The sequence below is a fragment of the Salmo salar genome, chromosome 15, assembly GCF_965601325.2.
Source record: "Salmo salar chromosome 15, fSalSal1, whole genome shotgun sequence".
In the NCBI taxonomy this organism is placed as follows: domain Eukaryota; kingdom Metazoa; phylum Chordata; class Actinopteri; order Salmoniformes; family Salmonidae; genus Salmo; species Salmo salar.
The window spans coordinates 89,523,639-89,548,622 of NC_138305.1; the positions used below are offsets into that span (position 1 = coordinate 89,523,639).

The 24,984-nt window shown below is 42.1% G+C and overlaps 1 protein-coding gene across 2 annotated transcripts in view; it reads right to left on the bottom strand.

The window, feature by feature from the left end:
• Positions 1–22,591, bottom strand: part of LOC106572407 (chemokine-like protein TAFA-1) — a 45,394-nt gene extending 22,803 nt beyond the window's left edge. The window contains exons 1-2 of one of the 2 annotated variants that reach the window (XM_014146546.3): positions 22,132–22,591; positions 20,003–20,150 (exon numbers count right to left, since the gene is read on the bottom strand). In XM_014146546.3, the coding sequence (XP_014002021.1) occupies positions 20,003–20,150 (148 nt within the window). In that variant the 5' untranslated portion in view covers positions 22,132–22,591. Of the gene's footprint in view, positions 1–20,002; positions 20,154–22,131 lie in introns of both variants that reach the window. The other variant, XM_014146545.3, reaches the window with a different exon arrangement.
• Positions 22,592–24,984: the final 2,393 nt, after the last annotated feature.

The following is a 24,984-nucleotide window of genomic DNA, read 5'->3' on the forward strand; positions in this document are numbered from 1 at the left end:
CAGCTACGACCTGGTCAATTTTGTTTCATGTTTGTGACCTCATGAAAGACAATACAGCCACATTACCCTAACTCTGTTTACACAGGTTCCTCAGTTGTGAGGCTTGCATCTAATTCTTGTATAAAATTAATGAGTAAAGATTAAACTATTTTTGCGAAATGATGTAATGTGATGTTAACCTTTAAAATGAGAGAATTGGCCTCCAATGTAAAGTTTAACTAAGTCAGTAGCCACGCCCAAGTGAATAGACATTGGTTAGAAATGATGAACCAACCCCTTTTCTATTCTTGAATAAAAGCCTCCGTGACGAAAAGTCAACTCAGTTCCAAATAACGGGAGGACTTGTCCTCCACTTTGAAAAGGGCTAATTTCAACTATACAGGGCAGGAAACGAGAGTGCTTGCGCCACATGTGAAATGGTATGAACTGTGAACTATTGATCACTCAAGAAGAAGTGAGTCCTAGACTACAACCTAACAGACTGCAGCTGGAAAGGTAGCAAATCTAGTACGAGAACACTGACCGAACCGGAGGAATCTCAACAGTGAGATGAACCTTTCAGACCACGTGAACCTGTCACATGAAAACGCGGAAGAATCTACAAAGGAAAATGGCGACATCGACTGGGCAAACCAGCGCCTCACATCACCAGCTCAACTATCGAAGCCAGCTTCACATAAATACGATACATTACTTTTCCGAATGAGCGATCATTAGTGGCATAGGTATTTACGTGAGAATAGCTTCCCAGGTCCGATAGAGACCCATATTCCTTAGTCTTCCTTCCAAAACCCCTTTCTCTTCTCCCTGAATCTAACGTGTTATAACCAAGCTGTTTTTGTTTAGTCCACTAGGGATGGTATTTACTGTATAATGTTATTATGTATTGTATATTCTGTAATTGTTTAATTAGTTAGTAAATAAATAATTGAGCCAATTGGTGTATGAATGATTCATAGTAGAGGCTGGGTTTGTGCAGATAACCAAGAATTTTACGACGTTCAGATGAGACGGACGGAAGGTAATAATAATAATAAATTAATACAAGACTAATTGATCACATATTAAAATGTCTGAAGAGTTATATTCAGAAAATTATGACTCTGTAAACCAACATTTTCAGTGGTGCCCCATCTTCCTAGTTAATAAAATTTACATGAATAGTTTATCACGTAATAATAATTACAGAGAATAGATTTGATAAAATAACAGTCTTCACATTTAATGATAAGTCAGAGACACGACACCGGCCGTCATTGAAAATAAAGGATGCCTAGGGATGCCGTCTGGTCCAGCAGCCTTGCGAGGGTTAATACACTTAAATGTCATACTCATAGCGGCCATGGAAAACAAGAGCTCACAGTCCTCGTGACTGGCAGCGACGGCACTATGTTTTCCTTGAAGCAGGCAAAGAAGGTTTTAAACTTGTCCGGGAGCAAAGCATCAGTGTCTGTGACATGGCTGGTTTTCCCTTTGTAATTGTCCCTGCCGCATACATCTAGTGTCTGAGCCATTGAATTGCAACTCCACTTTGTTTCTGTACTTGTTTTGCCTGTTTTTTTTTATTTATTATTATTTTACCCCTTTTTTCTCCCCAATTGGTAGTAGTTACAGTCTTGTCTCATCGCTGCAACTCCCGTACAGACTCAGGAGAGGTGAAGGTCAAGAGCCATGCATCCTCCGAAACACAACCCAACCCAACCCAACCCAACCTAGCCGTACTGCTTCTTAACACAATGCACATCCAACCCGGAAGCCAGCCACACCAATGTGTCAGAGGAAACACCTGGCGACCTGGTCAGCATGCACTGCGCCCAGCCTGCCACAGGGGTTGCTAGTGCACAATGAGACAAGGATATCCCTACTGGCCAAACCCTCCCTAACCCAGGCGACGCTGGGCCAATTGTACATCACCCCATGAACCTCCCGGTTGCGGCCAGCTGCGACAGAGCCTTGGCTCAAACCCAGCATCTCTGGTGGCACAGCTAGCACTGCGATGCAGTGCCTTAGACCACTGCGCCACCCGGGAGGCCCGTACGTTTTGCCTGTTTGATTGCCTTACGGAGGATATAGCTGGACTGTTTGCACTTGTCCATGTTCCCTTATTTTTGTTGGCAAAAAACTTCCTATATACTTCCATTCATTTGTATGGGTTACTTGAGATGAGTCCCGTGACACTTGTGGGGGTCATAGAGCAAAATGGAGAACACCATCGTGTTCGTGAGAGTCTCACCTTTTCATAGTGAGAAGATGATAGACGCACAAATGTTACAGATGCACAGACATGCTAACCTTTCACCATTACAATAATGGGGAGGTTAGCATTTGTTTTGGGGTATGGTATTTATACTTCTGTAACTTTTTCTATCATCATTATACACGATTCATTCAGGATTATCCGTAATTATGGTAGCATCCACATTCATGTAGAACTGTTTACAAACACATTCTATTCTTATTTACAATAAAAGTTACTCCAAAATGACACAATAGATTATTTTCCATTAAGTTCTATTGGGCACAAAATAATCTCAAACACAACCAAAACAAACAGCAAATGCATCAGAGTAACAAGCGTGATGTAATCATTGTGTGCTAGGAATATGGGACCAAATACTAAACTTCTGACTAATTTAAAACAAATAAATGAAATTGTCCTAATACTTTTGGTCCCTTAAAATGGGGGTGACTATGTACAAAAAGTGCTGTAATTTCTAAACAGTTCATCCGATATGGATGAAAATATACTCAAATTAAAGCTGTTAATCTGCACTTTAACCTCAATAAAATGTGCCTCAGTTCCAATACTTTTGGAGCTCACTATAGGTGTCCCTCTTGTCCAGGTGGGAGAGGGCAGTGTGGAGTCCAGTTGAGATTACTTCATCTGTGGATCTGTTGGGGCAGTGTGCGAATTGGAGTGGGTCCAGGGTGACTGGGATGAGGGTGTTGATGTGAGCCATGACAAGCCTTTCAAAGCATTTCATGGCAACAGATGTGAGTGCTATGGGGCGATAGTAATTTAGACAGGTTACCTTGGCGTTCTTGGATACAGGGACTATGGTGGTCTGCTTGAAACATGTACATGTAGGTATTACAGACTGGGTCAGGGAGAGGTTGAAAATGTCAGCTGGTCAGCATATGTTCTGAGTATGCGTCCTGGTAATCCATCTGGCCCTGTGGCCTTGTGAATGTTAACCTGTTTAAAGGTTTTACTCCCATTGGCTATGGTGAGCGTGATCACACAGTCGTCCCGAACAGCTGGTGCGCTCATGCATAGCTCAGGCATTTAGCTCGTCTGGTAGGTTCACGTCACTGGGCAGCTCTCAGCTGGGTTTCCCTTTGATAGTTTGCAAGCCCTGACACATCCGACGAGCATCAGAGCCGGTTTAGTAGGAGTCGATCTTAGTCCTGTATTGATGCTTTGCCTGTTTGATGGTTCGTCGGAGGGCGTAGCGAGATTTCTTATACGTGTTCGGATTAGTGTCTCATCCTTGAAAGCGGCAGCTCAAGCTTTTAACCTCTATGGGACTGGCGGGACGAATTCGTCCCACCTACGTAACAGCCAGTTGAATCCTGTGGCACGATTTTCAAAACCTTTGAAATGCTATTACTTCAATTTCTCAAACATATGACTATTTTACAGCTATTTAAAGACAAGACTCTCGTTAATCTAACCACACTGTCCGATTTCAAAAAGGCTTTACAACAAAAGCAAAACATTAGATTATGTCAGCAGAGTACACAGCCAGAAATAATCAGACACCCATTTTTCAAGCTAGCATATAATGTCACAAAAACCCAGAAGACAGCTAAATGCAGCACTAACCTTTGATGATCTTCATCAGATGACACACCTAGGACATTATGTTATACAAAACATGCATTTTTTGTTCAATCAAGTTCATATTTATATCAAAAACCAACTTTTTACATTAGCATGTGACGTTCAGAAAAAGCATACCCCCCGCAAACTTCCGGGGAATTTACTAACAATTTACTAAATTACTCACGATAAACGTTCACAAAAAGCATAACAATTATTTTAAGAATTATAGATACATTACTCCTCTATGCACTCGATATGTCCGATTTTAAAATAGCTTTTCGGATGAAGCACATTTTGCAATATTCTGAGTAGATAGCCCGGCATCACAGGGCTAGCTATTTAGACACCCGGCAAGTTTAGCCTTCACCAAAATCCCATTTACTATAACAAAAATGGTCTTACCTTTCCTGTTCTTCGTCAGAATGCACTCCCAGGACTGCTACTTCAATAACAAATGTTGGTTTGGTCCAAAATAATCCATCGTTATATCCGAATAGCGGCGTTTTGTTCGTGCGTCCCAGACACTATCTGAAATGGTAAATAACGGTCGTGCGCATGGCGCATTTCGTGACAAAAAAATTCTAAATATTCCATTACCGTACTTCGAAGCATGTCAACCGCTGTTTAAAATAAATTTTTATGCCATTATTCTCATAAAAAAGCGATAATATTCCGACCGGGAATCTGCAATTAGCTAAACAGCCGAAGGAAAATACTGCACGGGGTCGAATCGGGCACGCGCCTAATTCCATTGTCCTCTGATGGGCCACTTGGAAAAGGCGATAATGTGTTTCAGCCTGAGGCTGCCTCGTCATCGTTCAGGTTTTTCCCGGGCTCTGAGAGCCTATTGGAGCCCTAGGAAATGTCACGTTACAGCTAAGATCCTGACTCTTCAATACACAGAAGCAAGAACAACAACACCTTGTCAGACAGGCCACTTCCTGCATGAAACCTTCTCAGGTTTTTGCCTGCCATAGGAGTTCTGTTATACTCACAGACACCATTCAAACAGTTTTAGAAACTTTAGGGTGTTTTCTATCCAAAGCCAATAACTATATGCATATTCTAGTTACTGGGCAGGAGTCGTAACCAGATTAAATCGGGTACGTTTTTTATCCGGATGTGAAAATACTGCCCCCTAGCCCAAAGAAGTTAACTCGGTTGTTGCCTGTAATCCATGGCTTCTGGTTGGGATATGTATGGACGTACGGTCAATGTGGTGACAACGTCGTCAATGCACTTATTAATGGAGCCAGTGACTCCTCAATGCTATCGGATGAATCTCAGAACATATTCCAGTCTGTTCTAGCGAAACAGTCCTGTAGCTTAACATCCGCTTCATTGGACTAGTTCCATTTTGAGCGCGTCACTGGTACTTCCTGTTTGAGTTTTTGCTTCTAAGCAGGAATCAGGAGGATAGAGTTATAGTCAGATTTCCCAAATGGAGGATGAGGGAGAGCTTTGTATGCCTTTCTGTGTGTGGAGTAAAGGTGATATTTTCACCTCTAGTTGCACAGGAGACATGCTGGTAGAAATGAGGCAAACTGATTTGAATTTCTTTGCATTAAAATCACCTGCAACTAGGAGCGACGCCTCCGCATGAGCATTTCATTTTCTTGTTTTCTTATGGCCCTATACAGCTCATTGAGTGCAGTCTTAGTGCCAGTATCGGTTTGTGATGGTAAATAGACAGCTATAAAACATATAGCTGAAAAGTCTCTTGGTAAATAGTTTGGTCTACAGCTTATCATTAGGTATTCTAACTCAGGCGAGCAGAAACTCGAGACTTCCTTAATATCAGAGATTGCACACCATCTGTTGTTAACAAAGAGACAGACACCTCCCCCTTGAGTTTACCCAACGCAGACGTTCTGTCCTGCCAATGCATAGAAAAAACAGCTAGATGTATATTATCCACGTTCTTGTTCAGCCTCTGAGAAACATAGGATATTACAGTTCTTCTGCTGGTTTGCCTCCATTTTATTTATTTTTAATTTAACCTTTATTCAACTATGCAAGTCAGTTAAAAACAAAATTCTTATTTACAATGATGGCCTACACCAGCCAAACCCAGATCACACTGGGCCAATTGTGCGCCACCCTATGGGACTCCCAATCATGGCGGTTGTGATGCAGCCTGGATTCGAACCAGGGTGTCTGTAGTGACATGTCTAGCACTGAGATGCAGTGCCTTAGACCGCTGCACCACTTAGGAGCCTGAGTGCAGGGTTGGCCCTGGTCAATCCCTGGATGGGAGACTAGATGTAGCTGGAAGTGAGGGAAAAACATGTGAAGGGAAAAAACATGTGAAAAATGATACAACATGTGAAGCTTCACACGTGTCTGAAAACCACGTCTGACTCGTGAAAATGTGAATATGTTTGATATAAGGTCACACGTGTCTGATAACAAAGTTTTTTTGTGTTTTTTTGTTGTTGTAAGGGCTGCATTCCTTTTTACCCAATCACATCAACCACTGTGTAGTGAATTTGCTATAGCTGACAACATATGTTGACATGTCATGTGGAAGCCATTTACCTGTGGGTCAACTTGCTCTGTCAGTCATTGAGGCATGATCAATTCAATGGAAGGATTATCACTTTACTCTGTTTCAGAATCAGATCTTATCCAAGGTTAGGATGAACAGTATTCTTCTGCCCTACATCCTCACACAGTATGTTGTGGAGAAGAAATTGTGAAAAGTGAATAGAGAATGATCAAATTGAATGTGGGGGCTGTTTGACACTGTGTTGATGGATTACTATTCTCCGCGGCTGGTGGCCTTGACTCCAACATGCAAAACAAAACAATTCCCCTCCACTCTACACTATTTAGGGGGTGTGTATGTGTGTGATTGTGTATGTGTGTGTGTGTGCAAGTGTGTGTGTGTGTTCTTGGAGAACCCCCTGTGCCAGCAGCCGCTGAGCCTGGTGGGAGTGATGTAGCATGGTTATTAATGCATGAGGATCCTCATACAGAGTATCTAAGGCTGATAACAGCTGGCAGAGTCAGAGGACAGTGAGTGCTGTGTAATTAATTAAGCTTTAGGCCTCCGAAATTCATTTTGCACACACAAAACCATAGCCCATTGCACAATGCTGCTGCATGTACGTTTTCTATAAACATGGTGTATAAACCAATATCTACAAGCACTAAGCACACGTGGGTCTCGTGAACAGAATTATTAATGGAGTCCAAGAGAGAACATGTAGTATTCATGTAGTATTCATGTAGTAATATCACACCAATACTGAACATAATCAGGCATGTGCAAGGTGTTGTATCAAAATATGACTACTGCTCACACAAAATAACTGACAAAATGTGGCCCAGATCCAAAATCCAAAACTGGCACATCAGTTCTCCCCTGAAAGAGACCTCGATGTCTTGTCAGAAACCCATTATTCTTTAAAAGTGCTTTCCTCACCATCTTAAATAACCACGCCCCATTCAAAAAATGTAGAACCAGGAACAGATATAGCCCTTGGTTCACTCCAGACCTGACTGCCCTTGACCAGCACAAAAACATCCTGTGGCGTACTGCATTAGCATCGAATAACCCCTGCAATATGCAACTTTTCAGGGAAGTTAGGAACCAATATACACAGGCAGTTAGGAAAGCAAAGGCTAGCTTTTTCAAACACAAATTTGCATCCTTCAGCACAAACTCCAAAAAGTTATGGGACACTGAAAAGTCCATGGAGAATAAGAGCACCTCCTCCCAGCTGCCCACTGCACTGAGGCTAGGAAACACCGTCACCACCGATAAATCCGCGATAATTGAGAATTTCAATAAGCAATTTTCTATGGCTGGCCATGCTTTCCACCTGGCTACCCCTACCCCGGTCAACAGCCCTGCACCCCCCACAGCAACTTGATCAAGCCTCCCCATTTCTCCTTCACCCAAATCCAGACAACTGATGTTCTGAAAGAGCTGCAAAATCTGGACCCCTACAAATCAGCCGGCCTAGACAATCTGGATCCTCTCTTTCTAAAATTATCCGCCAAAATTGTTGCAACCCCTATTACTAGCCTGTTCAACTTCTCTTTCGTATCATCTGAGATCCCCAAAGATTGGAAAGCTGCTGCGGTCATCCCCCTCTTCAAAGGGGGAGACACTCTAGACCCAAACTACTACAGACCTATATCTATCCTACCCTGCCTTTCTAAGGTCTTCGAAAGCCAAGTTAACAAACAGATCACCGACCATTTTGAATCCCACCGTACCTTCTCCGCTATGCAATCTGGTTTCCGAGCTGGTCATGGGTGCACCTCAGCCACGCTCAACGTCCTAAACGATATCATAACCGCCATCAATAAGAGACAATGCTGTGCAGCTGTATTCATCAACCTGGCCAAGGCTTTCGACTCTGTCAATCGCCACATTCTTATCGGTAGACTCAACAGCCTCAGTTTCTCAAATGACTGCCTCGCCTGGTTCACCAACTACTTCTCAGACAGAGTTCAGTGTGTCAAATTGGAGGGCCTGTCCGGACCTTTGGCAGTCTCTATGGGGGTGCCACAGGGTTCAATCCTCGGGTCGACTCTTTTCTCTGTATACATCAATGATGTCGCTCTTGCTGCTAGTGATTCTTGATCCACCTCTACACAGACGACACCATTCTGTACAACAGTGGCCCCTCTTTGGACACTGTGTTACCTAACCTCCAGACGAGCTTCAATGCCATACAACTCTCCTTCCGTGGCCTCCAACTGCTCTTAAATGCAAGTAAAACTAAATGCATGCTCTTCAATCGATTGCTGCCCACACCTGCCCGCCCGTCCAGCACGGGCGGGCAGGTGGTCAGCGGTTCTGACTTAGAATATATGGACAACTACAAATACCTGGTTGTCTGGTTGGACTGTAAACTCTCCTTCCAGATTCACATTAAGCATCTCCAATCCAAATTTAAATCTAGAATCAGCTTCCTATTTCGAAACAAAGCATCCTTCACTAATGCTGCCAAACATACCGTCATTAAACTGACTATCCTACCGATCCTTGACTTCGGCGATGTCAATTACAAAATAGCCTCCAACACTCTGCTCAGCAAATTTGATGCAGTCTATCACAGTGCCATCGTTTTGTCACCAAAGCCCCTTATACCACCCACCACTGCGACCTGTATGCTCTTGTTGGCTGGCACTCGCTTCATATTCGTCGCCAAACCCACTGGCTCCAGGTCATCTATAAGTCTTTGCTAGGTAAAGCCCCGCCTTATCTCAGCTCACTGGTCACCATAGCAGCACCCACCCGTAGCACGCGCTCCAGCAGGTATATTTCACTGGTCACCCCCAAAACCAATTCCTCTTTCGGCCGCCTTTCCTTCCAGTTCTCTGCTGCCAATGACTGGAACGAACTGCAAAAATCACTGAAGCTGGAGACTCATATCTCCCTCACTAGCTTTAAGCACCAGGTGTCAGAGCAGCTCACAGTTCACTGCACCTGTACATCGCTCATCTGTAAATAGCCCATCCAACGACCTCATCCCCATACTGTTATTTATTTGATTTATTTTGCTCCTTTGCACCCCAGTATCTCTACTTGCACACTCATCTTCTGCACATCTATCACTCCAGTGGTTAATTGCTATATTTGAATTATTTCGCCACTATGGCCTATTTATTGCCTTATCTCCCTTGTGTTAAATCATTTGCACACATTGTATATATACTTTTTCTATTGTATTATTGACTGTATGTTTATTTATTCCATGTGTAACTCTGTGTTGTTGTTTGTGTCACACTGCTTTGCTTTATCTTGGCCAGGTCGCAGTTGTAAATGAGAACTTGTTCTCAACTAGCCTACCTGGTTAAATAAAGGTGAAATACATTTAAAAAATATTAATAATAATTACCACAAATACGGCCGTCATTGGAAAAAATTATTTGTTCTTAACTGACTTGCCTCGTTAAATAAAGGTTACATAAGTAATAAAAATTCATAAAAATGTGTCAAATGACATGGAAATACTACTTTATAGACTGGAAATTAGTCTAAGAAGGTACCTTAGCATAATGGCAGTGGTGTAACGTCCTTAAGTATTTTTGTTTTGTTTTGTACATTACTATTTATATTTTTGACAACTTTACTTTTACTTCACTACATTCCAAAAGAAAATACTATACTTTTTACTCCATAAATTGTCCCTGACACCCAAAAGTACTCGTTACATTCTGAATGCTTAGCAGCACAGGAAAATGGTCCAATTCACACAGTTCACATGACATCCCTACTCCCTCTGATCTGGCAGACTCACTAATCACTAAACACATACTTTTACTTTAATTACTTAAGTATATTTTAGTAATTACATTTACTTTTGATACTTAAGTATATTTAAAACCAAATACTTTTACTCAAGTTGTATTTTACTGGGTGACTTTCACTTGTCTCAGCCTCCAGTATTAATGCTGCAATAGTTTATGTGTCGGGGGGCTGTTATATCTGAAGTATTTCTCCTGTCTTATCCGGTGTCTGTATGCTCCCTCTAATTCTCTCTCTTTCTCTCTTTCTCTCTTTCTCTCTTCTCTCGGAGGACCTGAGCCCTAGGACCATGCCTCAGGACTACCTGGCCTGAAGTCTCCTTGCTGTCCCAAGTCCACCTGGTCATGCTGATGCTCCAGTTTCAACTGTTCTGCCTGCGGCTATGGAACCCTGACCTGTTCACTGGACATGCTACCTTGTCCCGGACCTGCTGTTTTTGACTCTCTCTCTCCACCGCACCTGCTGTCTCTAACTCTGAATGCTCGTCTATGAAAAGCCAACTGACATTTACTCCTGACGTGCTGACCTGTTGCACCCTCTACAACCACTATGATTATTATTATTTGACCCTGCTGGTCATCTATGAACATTTGAACATCTTGGCAATGTACTGTTATAATCTCCACCCCTCAGAGCCTGGTTCCTCTCTAGGTTTCTTCCTAGGTTCCTGCCTTTCTAGGGAGTTTTTCCTAGCCACCGTGCTCCTACATCTGCATTGCTTGCTGTTTGGGGTTTTAGGCGGGGTTTCTGTATACCACTTTGTGACATCGGCTGATGTAAAAAGGGCTTTATAAATACATTTGATTGATTTATTGATTGATTGACTTCAGTCATTTTCTATGAAGATATCTTTAATTTTACTCCAGTATGACAATTGAGTAATTTTTCCACCACTGCATAATGGAGTTGTATGGAGTGTTGGTCCCCTGGGGTCACACTGGCATGTATGGAGAATATTGGGACAAAGTGGGCTTGGCAGGCACTAGATGTAGTAGAGCCTGAGGCTCAGGCTGCATGCCACTTCCCATAGACACTGCAGGTAGGCTGGGATGAGACCTAGTGAAAGCATGGCTTCCTGGCTCAGAGGCAGACCTGGGTTCAAATAATATTGGATTTTTTTTTCTCAAATATTGTACCTGTGCTTGATTAACCTTTCCTGTTGGAATGCAAAGTCTCAAAAGTGCAAACCTCTAACATCTGGCGCTCCATGCAGACGCTCAAAGTATATGACAGATTTCAAATAGTATTTGAACCCAAGCCTCCTTAGAGGAGGTCTGAGGGGAGGATGAGCGACATGTAAGTCAAAAGAATGTGCCTGCGAGAGGCATTATATAAGGCTATTAAGCTGTCACTGTCTAGAAGGATGCAACCTTTGTTTGCGACCGCTGAAAATCAATTTTTCATGTTTGTTTCTGGCGAGGATGTAGCACTGTACTATGTCTCTCCTTTGTTAGAGAGCATGGGGAAATGTTTTTGCTCCTTCTTTTTTCTCTCACTCTCTTTTACAGAAAGATACACAATGAAAAATATGTAGCTTGCAAGCAACATTATGGTATAGCTTACGTATACCCACTGCCCCTTATTATATGTTGACGTGTGTGTCTGATTTCTATATAATTTGGGGTGTAATGTTTGGGTGTCTGTAAATTTAAGTACGTATTTGCACTGAGAATTCAAATGAACATACTGGGAGTCCAGTACACAAACCAGATGCTGATGTATTTTCAGGGCAATTAGGAAAGAACCATTCAGCCGAGTGAAGTTCAATCCAGTATTGTCTGAGTTCAAACCCTGCCAGCCGTAGTGTAGGTGAGAGGGAGTTGATGAGTGAGACAACCTCAGACTTCTGTGTCCTCCTAACTCCTATTTGTTGTCTCTCTGTGGACACCCAGTGCCGCTTCTAGCCTTTTGGGGGCCCCAAGCGAGATTTGGCCAGGGCTAGCAATTACCTAGCAATCCCCACAAAATGTAGCTGCCATGGGCTAATTGAGGGACTGACATAACAAGTGGAAAACTGCTGATGCACTACCTTGTGTGCTCTACTTTTCTAACTCTCAACAGTAAGTTGAGACCTTGACTGAGTTCCTTTTTTTGTGTGCGGGAGGTTGGGGCCCCCTGGATTGTGTGGGGCCCTACACGCAGCGCCTAGTCTGCGTATAGGAAGAGGCGGCTCTGTTGACATCTTCAGATGGAACTGAGATTCAGGCCAACCACTCAATAGAATTCTTACCATTTAAAAACAAATCTTTCCTCCTATTTGAAGATAGTACAAAATTACAATACAATCACTCCAGATTAATTTAAGATAGCATTATGTTTCCCTCTTCTCTATATACATCACTCTTATGTGCACACACACCACATGGGAAAATGGACTGTCTGACAGATAGCATTAAGCATTTAAAAGTCCCTGTCAACACACCCCTTTCATACACTTAAAAATACTATGTAACCTTATCATTTATATAACCATATCACTATAGATTAATTGTAGTTAGCATTGTTTGTTTGTTTTGAGCAATATGGTTCAGTTTGTAAAGTAAGTTCAAACCATGGGACAAAGCCTTATGTATGAGTTAAAGTGTATGAGTTCTAGAGATAAAGTGTGATCAGAAAAACACAATAAAACGTTGTAACAGTGGCAAGAGGGCTTTACGTTTGAGTGCTCTAGTGTGTTTCCTGTGATCCCTGTTGGGGGTGGATGGTTGCATGTCAACTCATGACCCTAAAAACAAAGCCGATGCCCCTTTTGCATGCACGACAACCACAATCTGTTCCTGCTGCTGTTCACGCTCTTTGCATGGAATAAATACGGCACCTTGTGAATCATGCAACCCGTAGCTCAGCAAACTGCACTGTTCGTCTTCACCAGAGGAGCGTAAAACAGCCCACAGCACGTCTGAGAGTGAAGCTCCGGCTGCTGCTGCAACCTATAAGTACAGCTGAAGGGTGGAGAGGAGTACACTACCTCCTCCTGATTCACTGGACATACATAATCATCTATTCAGGAATCCTACCTCCAGCTAGAGTTAGTGCGTGCTGGGCCTGGGACACTTGGGACCCTTGGGATGCTTTGTGTTGTTTTTGCAATACATTTCAAATTGGCTCAAGGCAATTATACACATAGACCTACCTTTGTTCAAGGCTTTCGAAATCAATGTCTGTTGTTTGGAATAAGGTGTTGTTCGTGTTCATATTGGACCATGTGAGTTGCATTTAGCTGTAATCAGCATATTAAAACCTTTCATTGCACTATGCCTACCATTTATCCTGCTTAGAGAACCTGTTTACCTCTACAGCCCAACACTTTTCATTGGCAAGGAAAAAACTGATCTCCAGCCCCTTGTGATCTCAATTTCCTGTGGTAGTACCAGTCACTGAGAATTTAAGGCATGTCACCGGCTTCAATGATTGGCCCAACGGTCTACAGCCAATGTCCTTCCTGCCACCAATTCATGACCCGTCAACCTCAATACTGCTACCAATCCAACAGCCACACAACACACAACGCAGAACAAATGCCCTGATGTCACAGTCAATCCAGGCATCCCATTCTGCTCTCATAACACTGCCATCCCATTTATCCTGGCATGAGGACAAGACAAATTATGGTATTCAGGAATAACAAGGTTTTTACTCTTTCCCCTGATACAGAAAATTAAGGATTGTATGCTTTCTACAAGATGAACTAACCAGTATTCACATTTTTGGTTGAATTTGAAATCTCTCTCAAATCCTTGTCGGAAATGTGTGTTTGTCGAGTGTATTGTCTTTACAGCTGAATGCCAACATCCCAAGTGATTGATTCTTCAATGGGAGAATGTAATTATGGTCTGTACCATCACAAAGCTCATAGAACAGCAGTAAGCACTGATGTCTCAGAGGAGATTTCATAAGGTCATTACTCGATAGCTGGGAATCTCGAGCTCAGAAAACATGTTCCCCTTTATTGTTGTTTAGAAATGTTTATGGGACAGACACACAACTGAAACATTCAGCATTACAGTCCTATATTAGTCCCATCTAATGTGTGTATCTATGCATTGTGTATCTGTGTACAAGGCCATCCCATTAAATTGGGTTTTGTGTAGTTTTAAATAGCACTCTCTGTAGTTTTAAATGGCGTTCTGTGTAGTTTTAAATGGTGCCCTGTTTAGTTTTAAATGGTGCCCTGTTTAGTTTTAAATGGCGCTCTGTGTAGGTTTAAATGGTGCTCCGTGTAGGTTTAAATGGCGCTCTGTATGGTTTTAAATGGTGCCGTGATGTGGCTTGCAAAAGTATTCATCCCCCTTGGCATTCTTCCTATTTTGTTTCATTACAACCTGTAATTTAAATGGATTTTTATTTGGATTGCATGTAATGGACAAACACAAAATAGTCCAAATTGGTGAAGTGACATGAAGAAAAAAAACTTGTTTAAAAGAATTATAGAAAAAAAACACGGAAAAGTGGTGCGTGCATATGTATTCACCACCTATTCTGAAAGGCCCAAGAATCTGCAACACCACTAAGCAAGTGGCACCACCAAGCAAGCGGCACCATGAAGACCAAGGAGCTCTCCAAACAGGTCAGGGACAAAGTTGTAGGGAAGTACAGATCAGGGTTGGGTTATAAAACAATATCAGGAACTTTGAACATCCCACGGAGCACCATTAAATCCATTATAAAAAAAAATGAAAGAATATGGCACCACAACAAACCTGCCAAGAGAGGGCCACCCACTAAAACTCACAGACCAGGCAAGGAGGGCATTAATCAGAGAGGCAATAAAGAGACCAAAGATAATCCTGAAGGAGCTGCAAAGCTCCGTAGCAGAGATTGGAGTATCTGTCCATAGGACCACTTTAAGCCGTTCACTCCACAGAGCTGGGCTTTACGGAAGAGTGGCCAGAAAAAAAACATTGATTAGAGAAAAAAATAAGCAAACACGTTTGGTGTTCGCCAAAAGGCATGTGGGAGACTCCCCAAACATATGGAAGAAGGTACTCTGGTCAGATGAGACTAAAATTTAGCTTTTTGGCCATCAAGGAAAACACTATGTCTGGCACAAACCCAACACCACCCATCACCCCGAGAACACCATCCCCACAGTGAAGCATGGTGGTGGCAGCATCATGCTGTGGGGATGTTTTTCATCGGCAGGGACTGGGAAACTGGTCAGAATTGAAAGAATGATGGATGGCGCTAAATACAGGGAAATTCTTGAGGGAAACCTGTTTCAGTCTTCCAGATTTGAGACTCGGACGGAGGTTCACCTTCCAGCAGGACAATGACCCTAAGCATACTGCTAAAGCAACACTCGAGTGGTTTAAGGGGAAACATTTAAATGTCTTGGAATGGCCTAGTCAAAGCCCAGACTGTAATCCAATTGAGAATCTGTGGTATGACTTAAAGATTGCTGTACACCAGCAGAACCCATCCAACTTGAAGGAGCTGGAGCAGTTTTGCCTTGAAGAATGGGCAAAAATCCCAGTGGCTAGATGTGCCAAGCTTATAGAGACATACCCTAAGAGACTTGCAGCTGTAATTGCTGCAAGAGGTGGCTCTACAAAGTATTGACTTTGGAGGGGTGAATAGTTATGCACGCTCAAGTTTTCAGTTTTTTGTCTTATTTCTTGCTTGTTTCACAAGAAAAAAGAGTTTGCATCTTCAAAGTGGTAGGCATGTTGTGTTAATCAAATGAAACAAACATCCAAAAAATGAATTTTAATTCCAGGTTTTAAGGCAACAAAACAGGAAAAATGCCAAAGGGGGTGAATACTTTCGCAAGCCACTGTATGTGATATCAACAGAGATGTATATTTTCTGGGTGACCTAAATATTGACTGGCTTTCATTAAAAACTTCTTTAGGATCGGTGTCCCGTCCACGGGACGGTTTAGCTAACATAGGCTAATGCAATTAGCATGAGCTTGTAAGAAACAAAAAATACTCCTAGGACATAGACATATCTGATATGGGCAGAAAGCTTAAATTCTTGTTAATCTAACTGCACTGTCCAATTTACAGTAGCTATTAGAGTGAAAGAATACCATGCTATTGTTTGAAGAGAGTGCACAATTATGAACTTCAAAAATGTATGAATAAACCAATTAGCCACATTTGGGCAGTCTTGATACAACATTTTGTATAGATGTGCAAGATTTCACTGGATCACTCTAAAACTTTGCAAATACAGTTCTGCCATCTAGTGGCCAAAGTCTAAATTGCGCCTGGGCTAGAATAATCTATTATGGCCTTTCTCTTGCAGATGATGGTACAAAAAAAATACAAAAAATATTTTTTTCTTTGTACTATCTTTTACCAGATCTAATGTGTTATATTGTTCTACATTCCTTTCACATTTCCACAAACTTCAAAGTGTTTCCATTCGCAGACCAGCTGGCTGGTGTGTTTACGGACATATTCAATCAATCCTTATCCCAGTCTGCTGTTCCCACATGCTTCAAGAGGGCCACCATTGTTCCTGTTCCCAAGAAAGCTAAGATAACTGAGCTCAATGACTACCGCCCCGTAGCACTCACTTCCGTCATCATGAAGTGCTTTGAGAGACTAGTGAAGGACCATATCACCTCCACCCTACCTGAAACCCTAGACCCACTCCAATTTGCTTACCTCCCCAATAGGTCCACAGAAGACGTAATCGCAATCACACTGCACACTGCCCTAACCCATCTGGACAAGAGGAATACCTATGTAAGAATGCTGTTCATCGACTACACCTCAGCATTTATTATCCTGGACTTCCTGACAGGCCGCCCCCAGGTGGTGAGGGTAGGTAACAACACTGGGACCCCACAAGGGTGAGTTCTCAGCCTCTCCTGTACTCCCTGTTCACCCACGACTGCGTGGCCATGCACGCCTCCAACTCAATCATCAAGTTTGCAGATGACACTACAGTGGTAGGCTTGAATACCAACAACGACGAGACGGCCTACAGGGAGGAGGTGTGGGCCCTCGGAGTGTGGTGTCAGGAAAATAACCTCACACTCAATGTCAACAAAGCAAATGAGATGATTGTGGACTTCAGGAAACAGCAGAGGGAGCAGCCCGCTATCTACATCGACGGGGCAATAGTGGAGAGGGTGGAAAGTTTAAGTTCCTCGGCGTACACATCATGGACAAACTGAAATGGTCCACCCACACAGACAGCGTGGTGAAGAAGGCGCAGCAGCGCCTCTTCAACCTCAGGAGGCTGAAGAAATTCGTCTGTCAACAAAAACACTCACAAACTTTTACAGATGCAAAATTGAGAGCATCCTGTCGGGCTGTATCACCGCCTGGTACGGCAACTGCACCGCCCATAACCGTAAGGCTCTCCAGAGGGTAGTGAGGTCTGCACAACGCATCACCGGGGGCAAACTACCTGCCCTCCAGGACACCTACACCACCCGATGTCACAGGAAGGCCAAAAAGATCATCAAGGACAACAACCACCCGAGCCACTGCCTGTTCACAGTCTTCCAGAGATTTGAGACTGGGATTAAGGTTCACCTTCCAGCAGGACAATGACTAGATGTGCCAAGTTTATAGAGACATACCCCAAGAGACTTGCAGCTGTAATTGCTGCAAAAGGTGGCTCTACAAAGTTTTGACTTTGTGGGGTTGAATAGTTATGCACGCTCAAGTTTTCAGTTTTTTTGTTTTATTTCTTGTTTGTTTCACAAGAAAAAATATTTTGCATCTTCAAAGTGGTAGGCATGTTGTGTAAATGAAATGATACAAACCTCCAAAAAATAAATTTTAATTCCAGGTTGTAAGGCAACAAAATGGGAAAAATGCCAAGTGGGGTGAATACTTTCTCAAGCCACTGTACTAATATGACATCCATGTTGTGTTACTCCTCCATCATTGCTTTATGATTGGAGCAGCTAGACCAATCAATCTTTTCAGGAAAGCCTATGATCAGGGGCATCTAAACAACAAAGACTCACAAGAGAGCAGTAACTCCAATCAGGCTCCCAGCTTTCTCCAAATACATCTCACTAAAGTGGAAAAGAACAAAACCCAATAAGCATTTAGTCTATTGTATGTTGTGCTGACATTACATTCACCCAAGAAAAACATATAATTAACACACAAAATGTACTTTTAGTATTCTAAAAATACAGTAGGAGGATGTACTGTATAAAACCTTTGAAATTGTGCATTCGAGGCTATATTGTGACACAGTGTCTTTTGAACCAGTCATTATTGCTGCCTCAGTAGCCTCTGTAGGCACCAGGACACGAACATGGAATGTTCTAATGCCCTGGGATTTGGTTGGGCTGTATTAAAGACTAAAAGTTGCACTCCGCATCAATGAAAGAAATTATGCTTAGTCATATTTCAAGTATTTATTCGTTTTATCACATTTTATGTTATATATTTATTTAAAAAAACAAATATTCTTGTAATGCCCTGGCATTTGGTTGGGCTGTATTTGTCCACATGTTATAATGCCCTGGGATTTGGTTGGGCTGTATTTGTCCACATGTTATAATGCCCTGGGATTTGGTTGGGCTGCATTTGTCCACATGTTATAATGCCCTGGGATTTGGTTGGGCTGTATTTGTCCACATGTTATAATGCCCTGGGATTTGGTTGGGCTGCATTTTTCCACATGTTATAATGCATTGGGATTTGGTTGGGCTGCATTTGTCCACATTTGATAGCACATACTATATCATACTCACGTGTGACTGAGCGATGAAACAAAGGTGGTGTAGCGAGAATTACTGTCCTGACACTGACATCAAATGTTGAATACAAGAAGCAGTTGACCTGCTTTATCACTACTAGGGCGTTGGAAATAGAACAGCCACTGAAGAGTGCTGCACGTTCAGTTAAAAGCACTGGCACAGCTTTCTTTGCAAAGCCTTGACAAGATTCACTATGCAGCTTTTGAATGATTCTCTCCTATGTATACTTCCATTCACAATATCCATAACTCAGGCCTCCTGAAAACAAAAGTACCGGTAGTCCAATTTCAATTCAGCACAATTTCATAAAGATTGTAATCACCCGAACCAAAAGGAGGAGAATCGTTTGTTGGTAAATTAACTCATAAATCAGCATGAGAGTTATTGGGGCTGAGGTGGACCCAAGAGTAAATATTTCCGCCAGATCCTGCAAACTGTAGCTCAAAATGAATAAACACACAGTCTTGCCACGTTGGTTTGGACTTTTGAAGCAAACCCTCTGTACACAAAAGACAAATGTAACACAGTGCAATGTGCATGCTAGTTAGCTAATGGGTGATTAGTCATAGCTAATTAGCCTGTCATCCATTAGAAAATAATGGCTTTGTCAAAAGAAGCCCCCACAGACACCACACGCACCATAACCTTTTCTAAAGTGGTTAGCAGGTTGAAGTTTATTGGGATGTCTTGTCCTGGAGGCAGAACTTAGTGACTTCCGCTAGATGGGCCAACTGGCTATATTGTAAGAATGTATGACAACAGAAGTTCACTTTTTGGGCTTAATTTAAGGTCAGGGTTAGGTATTAGGGTTAGCAATGTGGTTAAGGTTTGGGTTAAGGTTAGGGTTAAAGTTAGGTTTAAAATCAGATTGTATGACTTAGTGGCTGTACCAGCTAGTGACCACTCTGCAGAGCTGCCTCCAGAACAAGATTCATGACGAAAAACACTAACCTGCAAGAGGTTAGGGAAAGTTGGTCATTTTTTTCAGTGACTATTTACAAAGAACACACAAAGTTCTACATAGAATATATACGTATATTGCCCAAGCCCTCCTCCCTATCTTGTTTTGTTCTAGTAAACAACCATTACTCTGTAACGCAATTATCCATACAAAGGCTATAAAAAGGGACAAAACCTTTTGCAATGTTCCATTAGACCTACATTTACACAGCTCAAAAGTGGAACAAAGCAGAGGTAGAAGTGGAGGAGGGTGTTGTTGATGACTCACCAATCATGTGAATGGAAGTCCTTCCAGGCCGTGTCACATGGTGCTGCTGTAGCTGTATGGTCTCATAGAAGGTGGCCTGGCAGAGCTGGATGGCCGTCCCACTGACCCAGAGGACCAGGCAAAGTAGCCAGGACATGACAGCACACATCTGCTATAGCGGGGGGGAGGGGCACAGTCAATGTCATAGGTCATCATGTCACACACAGAAACACACACGCAAGCACAGATGCACTCATGACCAAATGAAAGCACACACACACGCACACACACACACAGAAACACACAGAGATAACCAGGTCCTGGCACATTGACCCAATGAACTTCCACATAAACCTCATAATAAACAGTGTATCATTCAGCGTGATAATCAACTGCTCATTTGTGATCTTTTTATTCCTGCCCTATTTTGTCCGTCAGCCACGGCACAGCAGCAAATGTGGAATGGTCCCTGGAGACTTATTCCATGCAGCTGAGATTTCCCCTGACAGGCTGAATCCCCCTCTTCAACTCCTGACTATCTCTTCTTGCCTGCCTTTAAACCAAAATTAGAAATAAAAAAGATAAGATTTCTCTCCTGGTTCGCAGGCAGTTAGCTGCCAACTCTTTTCTATGGGTGTCTTTTGGATGTCACAAGGCTGTGAAAGTGACAGAACCATAATGGGAATCAACAATCATGTAATGTCTCTCACAAAGCTGTTTAGATAAGACACATACAGATCCTAGGTTAAGGTTAGGGTTGGGTTGAGAATGAGTCAATATTTTAAATAATTGCCTCTGTAAAAATATATTGACATCAACAAACGTTTTGGTGATAGCATTAAATTGTGATTGTATTCAACAGATTACAAATGTATTCATTTTTAGTGAAGCTTGTGAAAGAGAAAATAGCTTTTGGGCAGGTGTCTTTGTCATGTAATTAGATTCAGTTTCAGTGTTGTTTTTTTCTCAGTTATAATCGAAATTATTACCACCGTCAACATATCTTTACGTCAACATACTAGAGGTGTTGCCTGCAAGCAGTGTTTCTGTTCAACAAATTACAAAATGTGAATTTCTTTCAAGGAGCATGTCAACGGAAAATGTGCTTTTATGCAGGTGTCTTTAATAGGTAATGAGATTTTGTATTAGATTAGGTTTTAGATATTTTTTTGAATGTAGCGTACTGTGTCTGTGTGAAATTTGACTAGAGTGTGTTTCCGCCTTGGATTGGCTTTCAATGATAGTGCTTCAGAGAAAAAAAATGTAGCTGGCCTTTTGTTATTCATTCCACATGTCCTACAGTATAGGTATAGGATCTTCATTTGAGCCAGTTTGCTACAACAATAAAAAATTCCTGCAGTAACAGGAAATGTAATTATTATGTGGATTATAATTAATGAACATTTTTGTAGGGGTTGCTAAATTTTTCATAAGGGAAAATCAAGACTGAAATGTCTAAGTCCAAATGAAAAACTTCAGAAGCCTTTTAAAACCTTAAATACATTACAAGTGTTACATTTCCTGCATTGCAGGAGAAACTCTCCTTCAACAGGGTGATCACATTAAGATCCTATCGTAGTTCAGCCTAGATATTAAAGTCTCTGTTTTCCCTGTTTAAAGGACCTTACGTCTGTTAAAAGGTGGCATAGTCTGCAAAACACATGACATGTATTTTCTTTCTGATGCACTATCGATGTTCTCGTGTGTGTTCATGTACAGTAAAGCACTGTACATAACATAATTGGTCCAGAAAATTTCCAAAAAACTGTCAGTACATTTAATAGTTCAATACATTATGTATTTCAACAGACTGGATGTAACCTTTGGAATAAATCAGCCTTGGGATAAAAGAGGAACACGAAATCCACAAGATTATGCAAACAGTAAATATTGTAAAAGTAATGTTACTACAAATAGCAAGCAAAAGTATGTCATAAAAACAGAGCACAGTACTTTTAAGGAATTTACTCAACGCATAACTACGTACAAACTCACTTAAATCTTTATGAACAAGTTAAACATATAAGTGATGCAGATTTTATGAAACTGTCTCCATATTTGTTCATTTAAAGTCCCTTGGGTACAGTTTTATTTCTACTTCCATCGAAACACTAAACATCTCTTTCTCCTTTATACAGTAAATCTCCTACCTGAGTAAAGATCCTGGTAATCCTGGTAGAGTAAATAATTGTTCTATCACATTATCTTAAATCCATCCATCCCAAAGCTGATGTGAATCCCGCCACAACTTTATCCTTGATTTAGGTGAAGAGACTACCAAACTCCTCTGACACTTCACGGCTTGCCTTTCTTCACTTTGTCTGAGGACGACCAACGGCAATGAGCACAGAGACTGAAACAGATTTAGAGCCTTGCCATTTCCTCCTTTGAAATATCACTGTATTCCCTCGAGGAGACCCTGGCACTGACACAGAATAGATTTGCCTCTTTGCGTTTACAGGCACATACAGAGTGATCCTTAATTAACTGCTGTAGAATCTCCCCTCTCGCTCTCTCTTTCTCTCTTTCTCTTTCTCTCTCGCTCTGTCCGTCTGCGTCCTCCTCCCATTGACAGGCAGTCTCTGAGCACACGTTCTAGCTCTGTCCCCCTCAGCGAGCACTAAGTAATGACTGTTCCTCTACAGCCTGCCTGAGTGTAAAGACTATCAGGTCTTAAAGCAAGATTGCCCCAGTATCACACTGAAACGGCAAGGTACCTTATGGTCAGTCCTGATTATCAGCCTCTTACCATTGGAAATCAACACAGGTGGTCTCACATAGGAACACCCACTTAAGAACACCTATAGACACTTACATAGATTATATTTACCTAGTACATCTTACACAGATTTTTTGATGCACTTCTCCCCACAGCATAACATGGTAATATGACACGCAAGTGGGTGCAAACAAACCAGGCTACATTTCATGTAGGGCAATTCCACGCAAAGAGAGTGATGATGAGACTCAGATTTTCACTTTAAAATGTATGTCAAAAAATGTCAAACAATGATTGAAAAGTTGAACAAACCATAAAACTCTATGCACATGGGCTACTTTTGACAATTTCCACTGAATATTTTACCAAAACACATTTACTTGAAGAACGGTGCAGATGCAACGTTGTGCTGTGATGGTTTGTGCTGTTGTTGTGCCATCATTTTGTCACCAAACTTTGCATCTGCATAGAGTTGGCTGTTTTGTTTAACTTTGTAATCATTGGTTTTTGTTTGGCATTCATTTTGTGAAAAATCTAAGTCTCAGTATCACTCTGTTACCATCTAATTGCCCTGTACATTTCATATGCTTGATCCTCTTCATGGTGACTGCAGATAATATATATTCATAACCAAATCGCCACCCAATAGAAATAAGAAGTTTAAAGAAGAGAGCTGAAATCAACCTTCTGGTGAAGGATCATTAACCATAAACTGGACGTCTGAGAGGGATATTCAAATAGTCAAGTTCATCAGTCACGTGATGGTTTAATGGCTATCATAGGAAATAAGGGAGAGGTAAGTGCCGTTAAAGGGAGTAAGTCAGCCCTGATCAGTATGTGTGGAAGACAGTAAGGCTGAGAGAGGCTGTCCTCCCTCCTCTATACCCACGGTATGACTGAAAGCCAGCTCCACTCCTCCACTGCATTATCGCTGGTATACCGAACACGCCCCTGGCCCTGAAATCACACTGCTCTAAAAGTGGTGAAAACATTTTCAGCTTGATTGGAAAGGTGAGGTTCATTCCCATGGAGGCCAAGGATGGAATAAAAACTTGGAGCAAGAGGAGAAAGTGTGACACACTCCTCTCAGGGGTTATGGGCATAATGTCACTTTGAATGAGCGTCTCTGCTGCGAGGCTATGTAATAATCAACACTCTGATGGGGATGGAGGAGACACGATGTGAAGAAGAGGAAAACAGAGAAACAAACAGAGACAACTTAAATATCTTGGAGCAGAATCAGAGTTAGACAATCATTCCCAGCCTCAGACATCTTCAGCATGCAGCCCACAACAGGGCTGTTTTAACATTGAATGAATGAGATTTGTCTTTGACAGCGTTAGGAGCGAACGATATGCTTCAAAGCTCCATTGGATTAAGCTACTTTGTCAAAGCAGTGCAAAAATGCAAGGATCTCATTGAAAAACAATAAGTCCTGGCATCAACCAAGCACACGTTAAGTTTCTGCAGCTCTGAATGCTCAGTCTCCGGGGAAGTAAATTCTCTAATCTCTGAGGGACTATTATTTTTCTTTATTGTGACTATATGACTTATATGACTATATCTTTATGATATACAGGTAAATGCCTGTCACGTCCTGACCAGTAAAGGGGTCTTTTGTCATTGTAGTATGGTCAGGGTGTGGCAGCGGGTGTTGTTTTTGTGTGTTTTGGGGTTGGTTTATTTAGAGGGGATTTGTTCTAGTTTTCATTTTCTATGTTTGTTTTCTATGTGTGGCCGAGTATGGTTTCCAATCAGAGGCAGGTGTCTTTCGTTGTCTCTGATTGGAAGCCATACTTAGGCAGCCCTTTTTTCCTTTGGGTTTGTGGGTGGTTGTTTTCTGTATAGCCTGTGTGCCTTATGGAACTGTTTAGTCGTTTGTTTATTTTGTTTGAGTGTTCTCTCTAAATAAAGTAAGAAGATGAGCACTATACCCGCTGTGCCTTGATCTGTCCCTTACGACGCCTATGACAGAACCACCCACCAAAGCAGGACCAAGCAGCGGAAGAAGGAGCAGCAGGAGGAATGGACATGGGAGCAGATATTGGACGACAAGGGATCCTGGACATGGGAGGAGATCCAGGAGGGATGGAATCGCCGTCCATGGGAAGAAGTGGAGGCAGCCAGAGCAGAGCGGCGACGAGAGGAGGCTCTAAATGCACCTAAAGGCAAGACGGAGAGGCAGCCCCAAAAAACTTTTAGGGGGGGGCACAAGGGAAGTTGGGCAGGGTCAGGATGGAGTCCTGAGACAACTTCCCGGGCTTACTATGAGGAGCAAGTGATG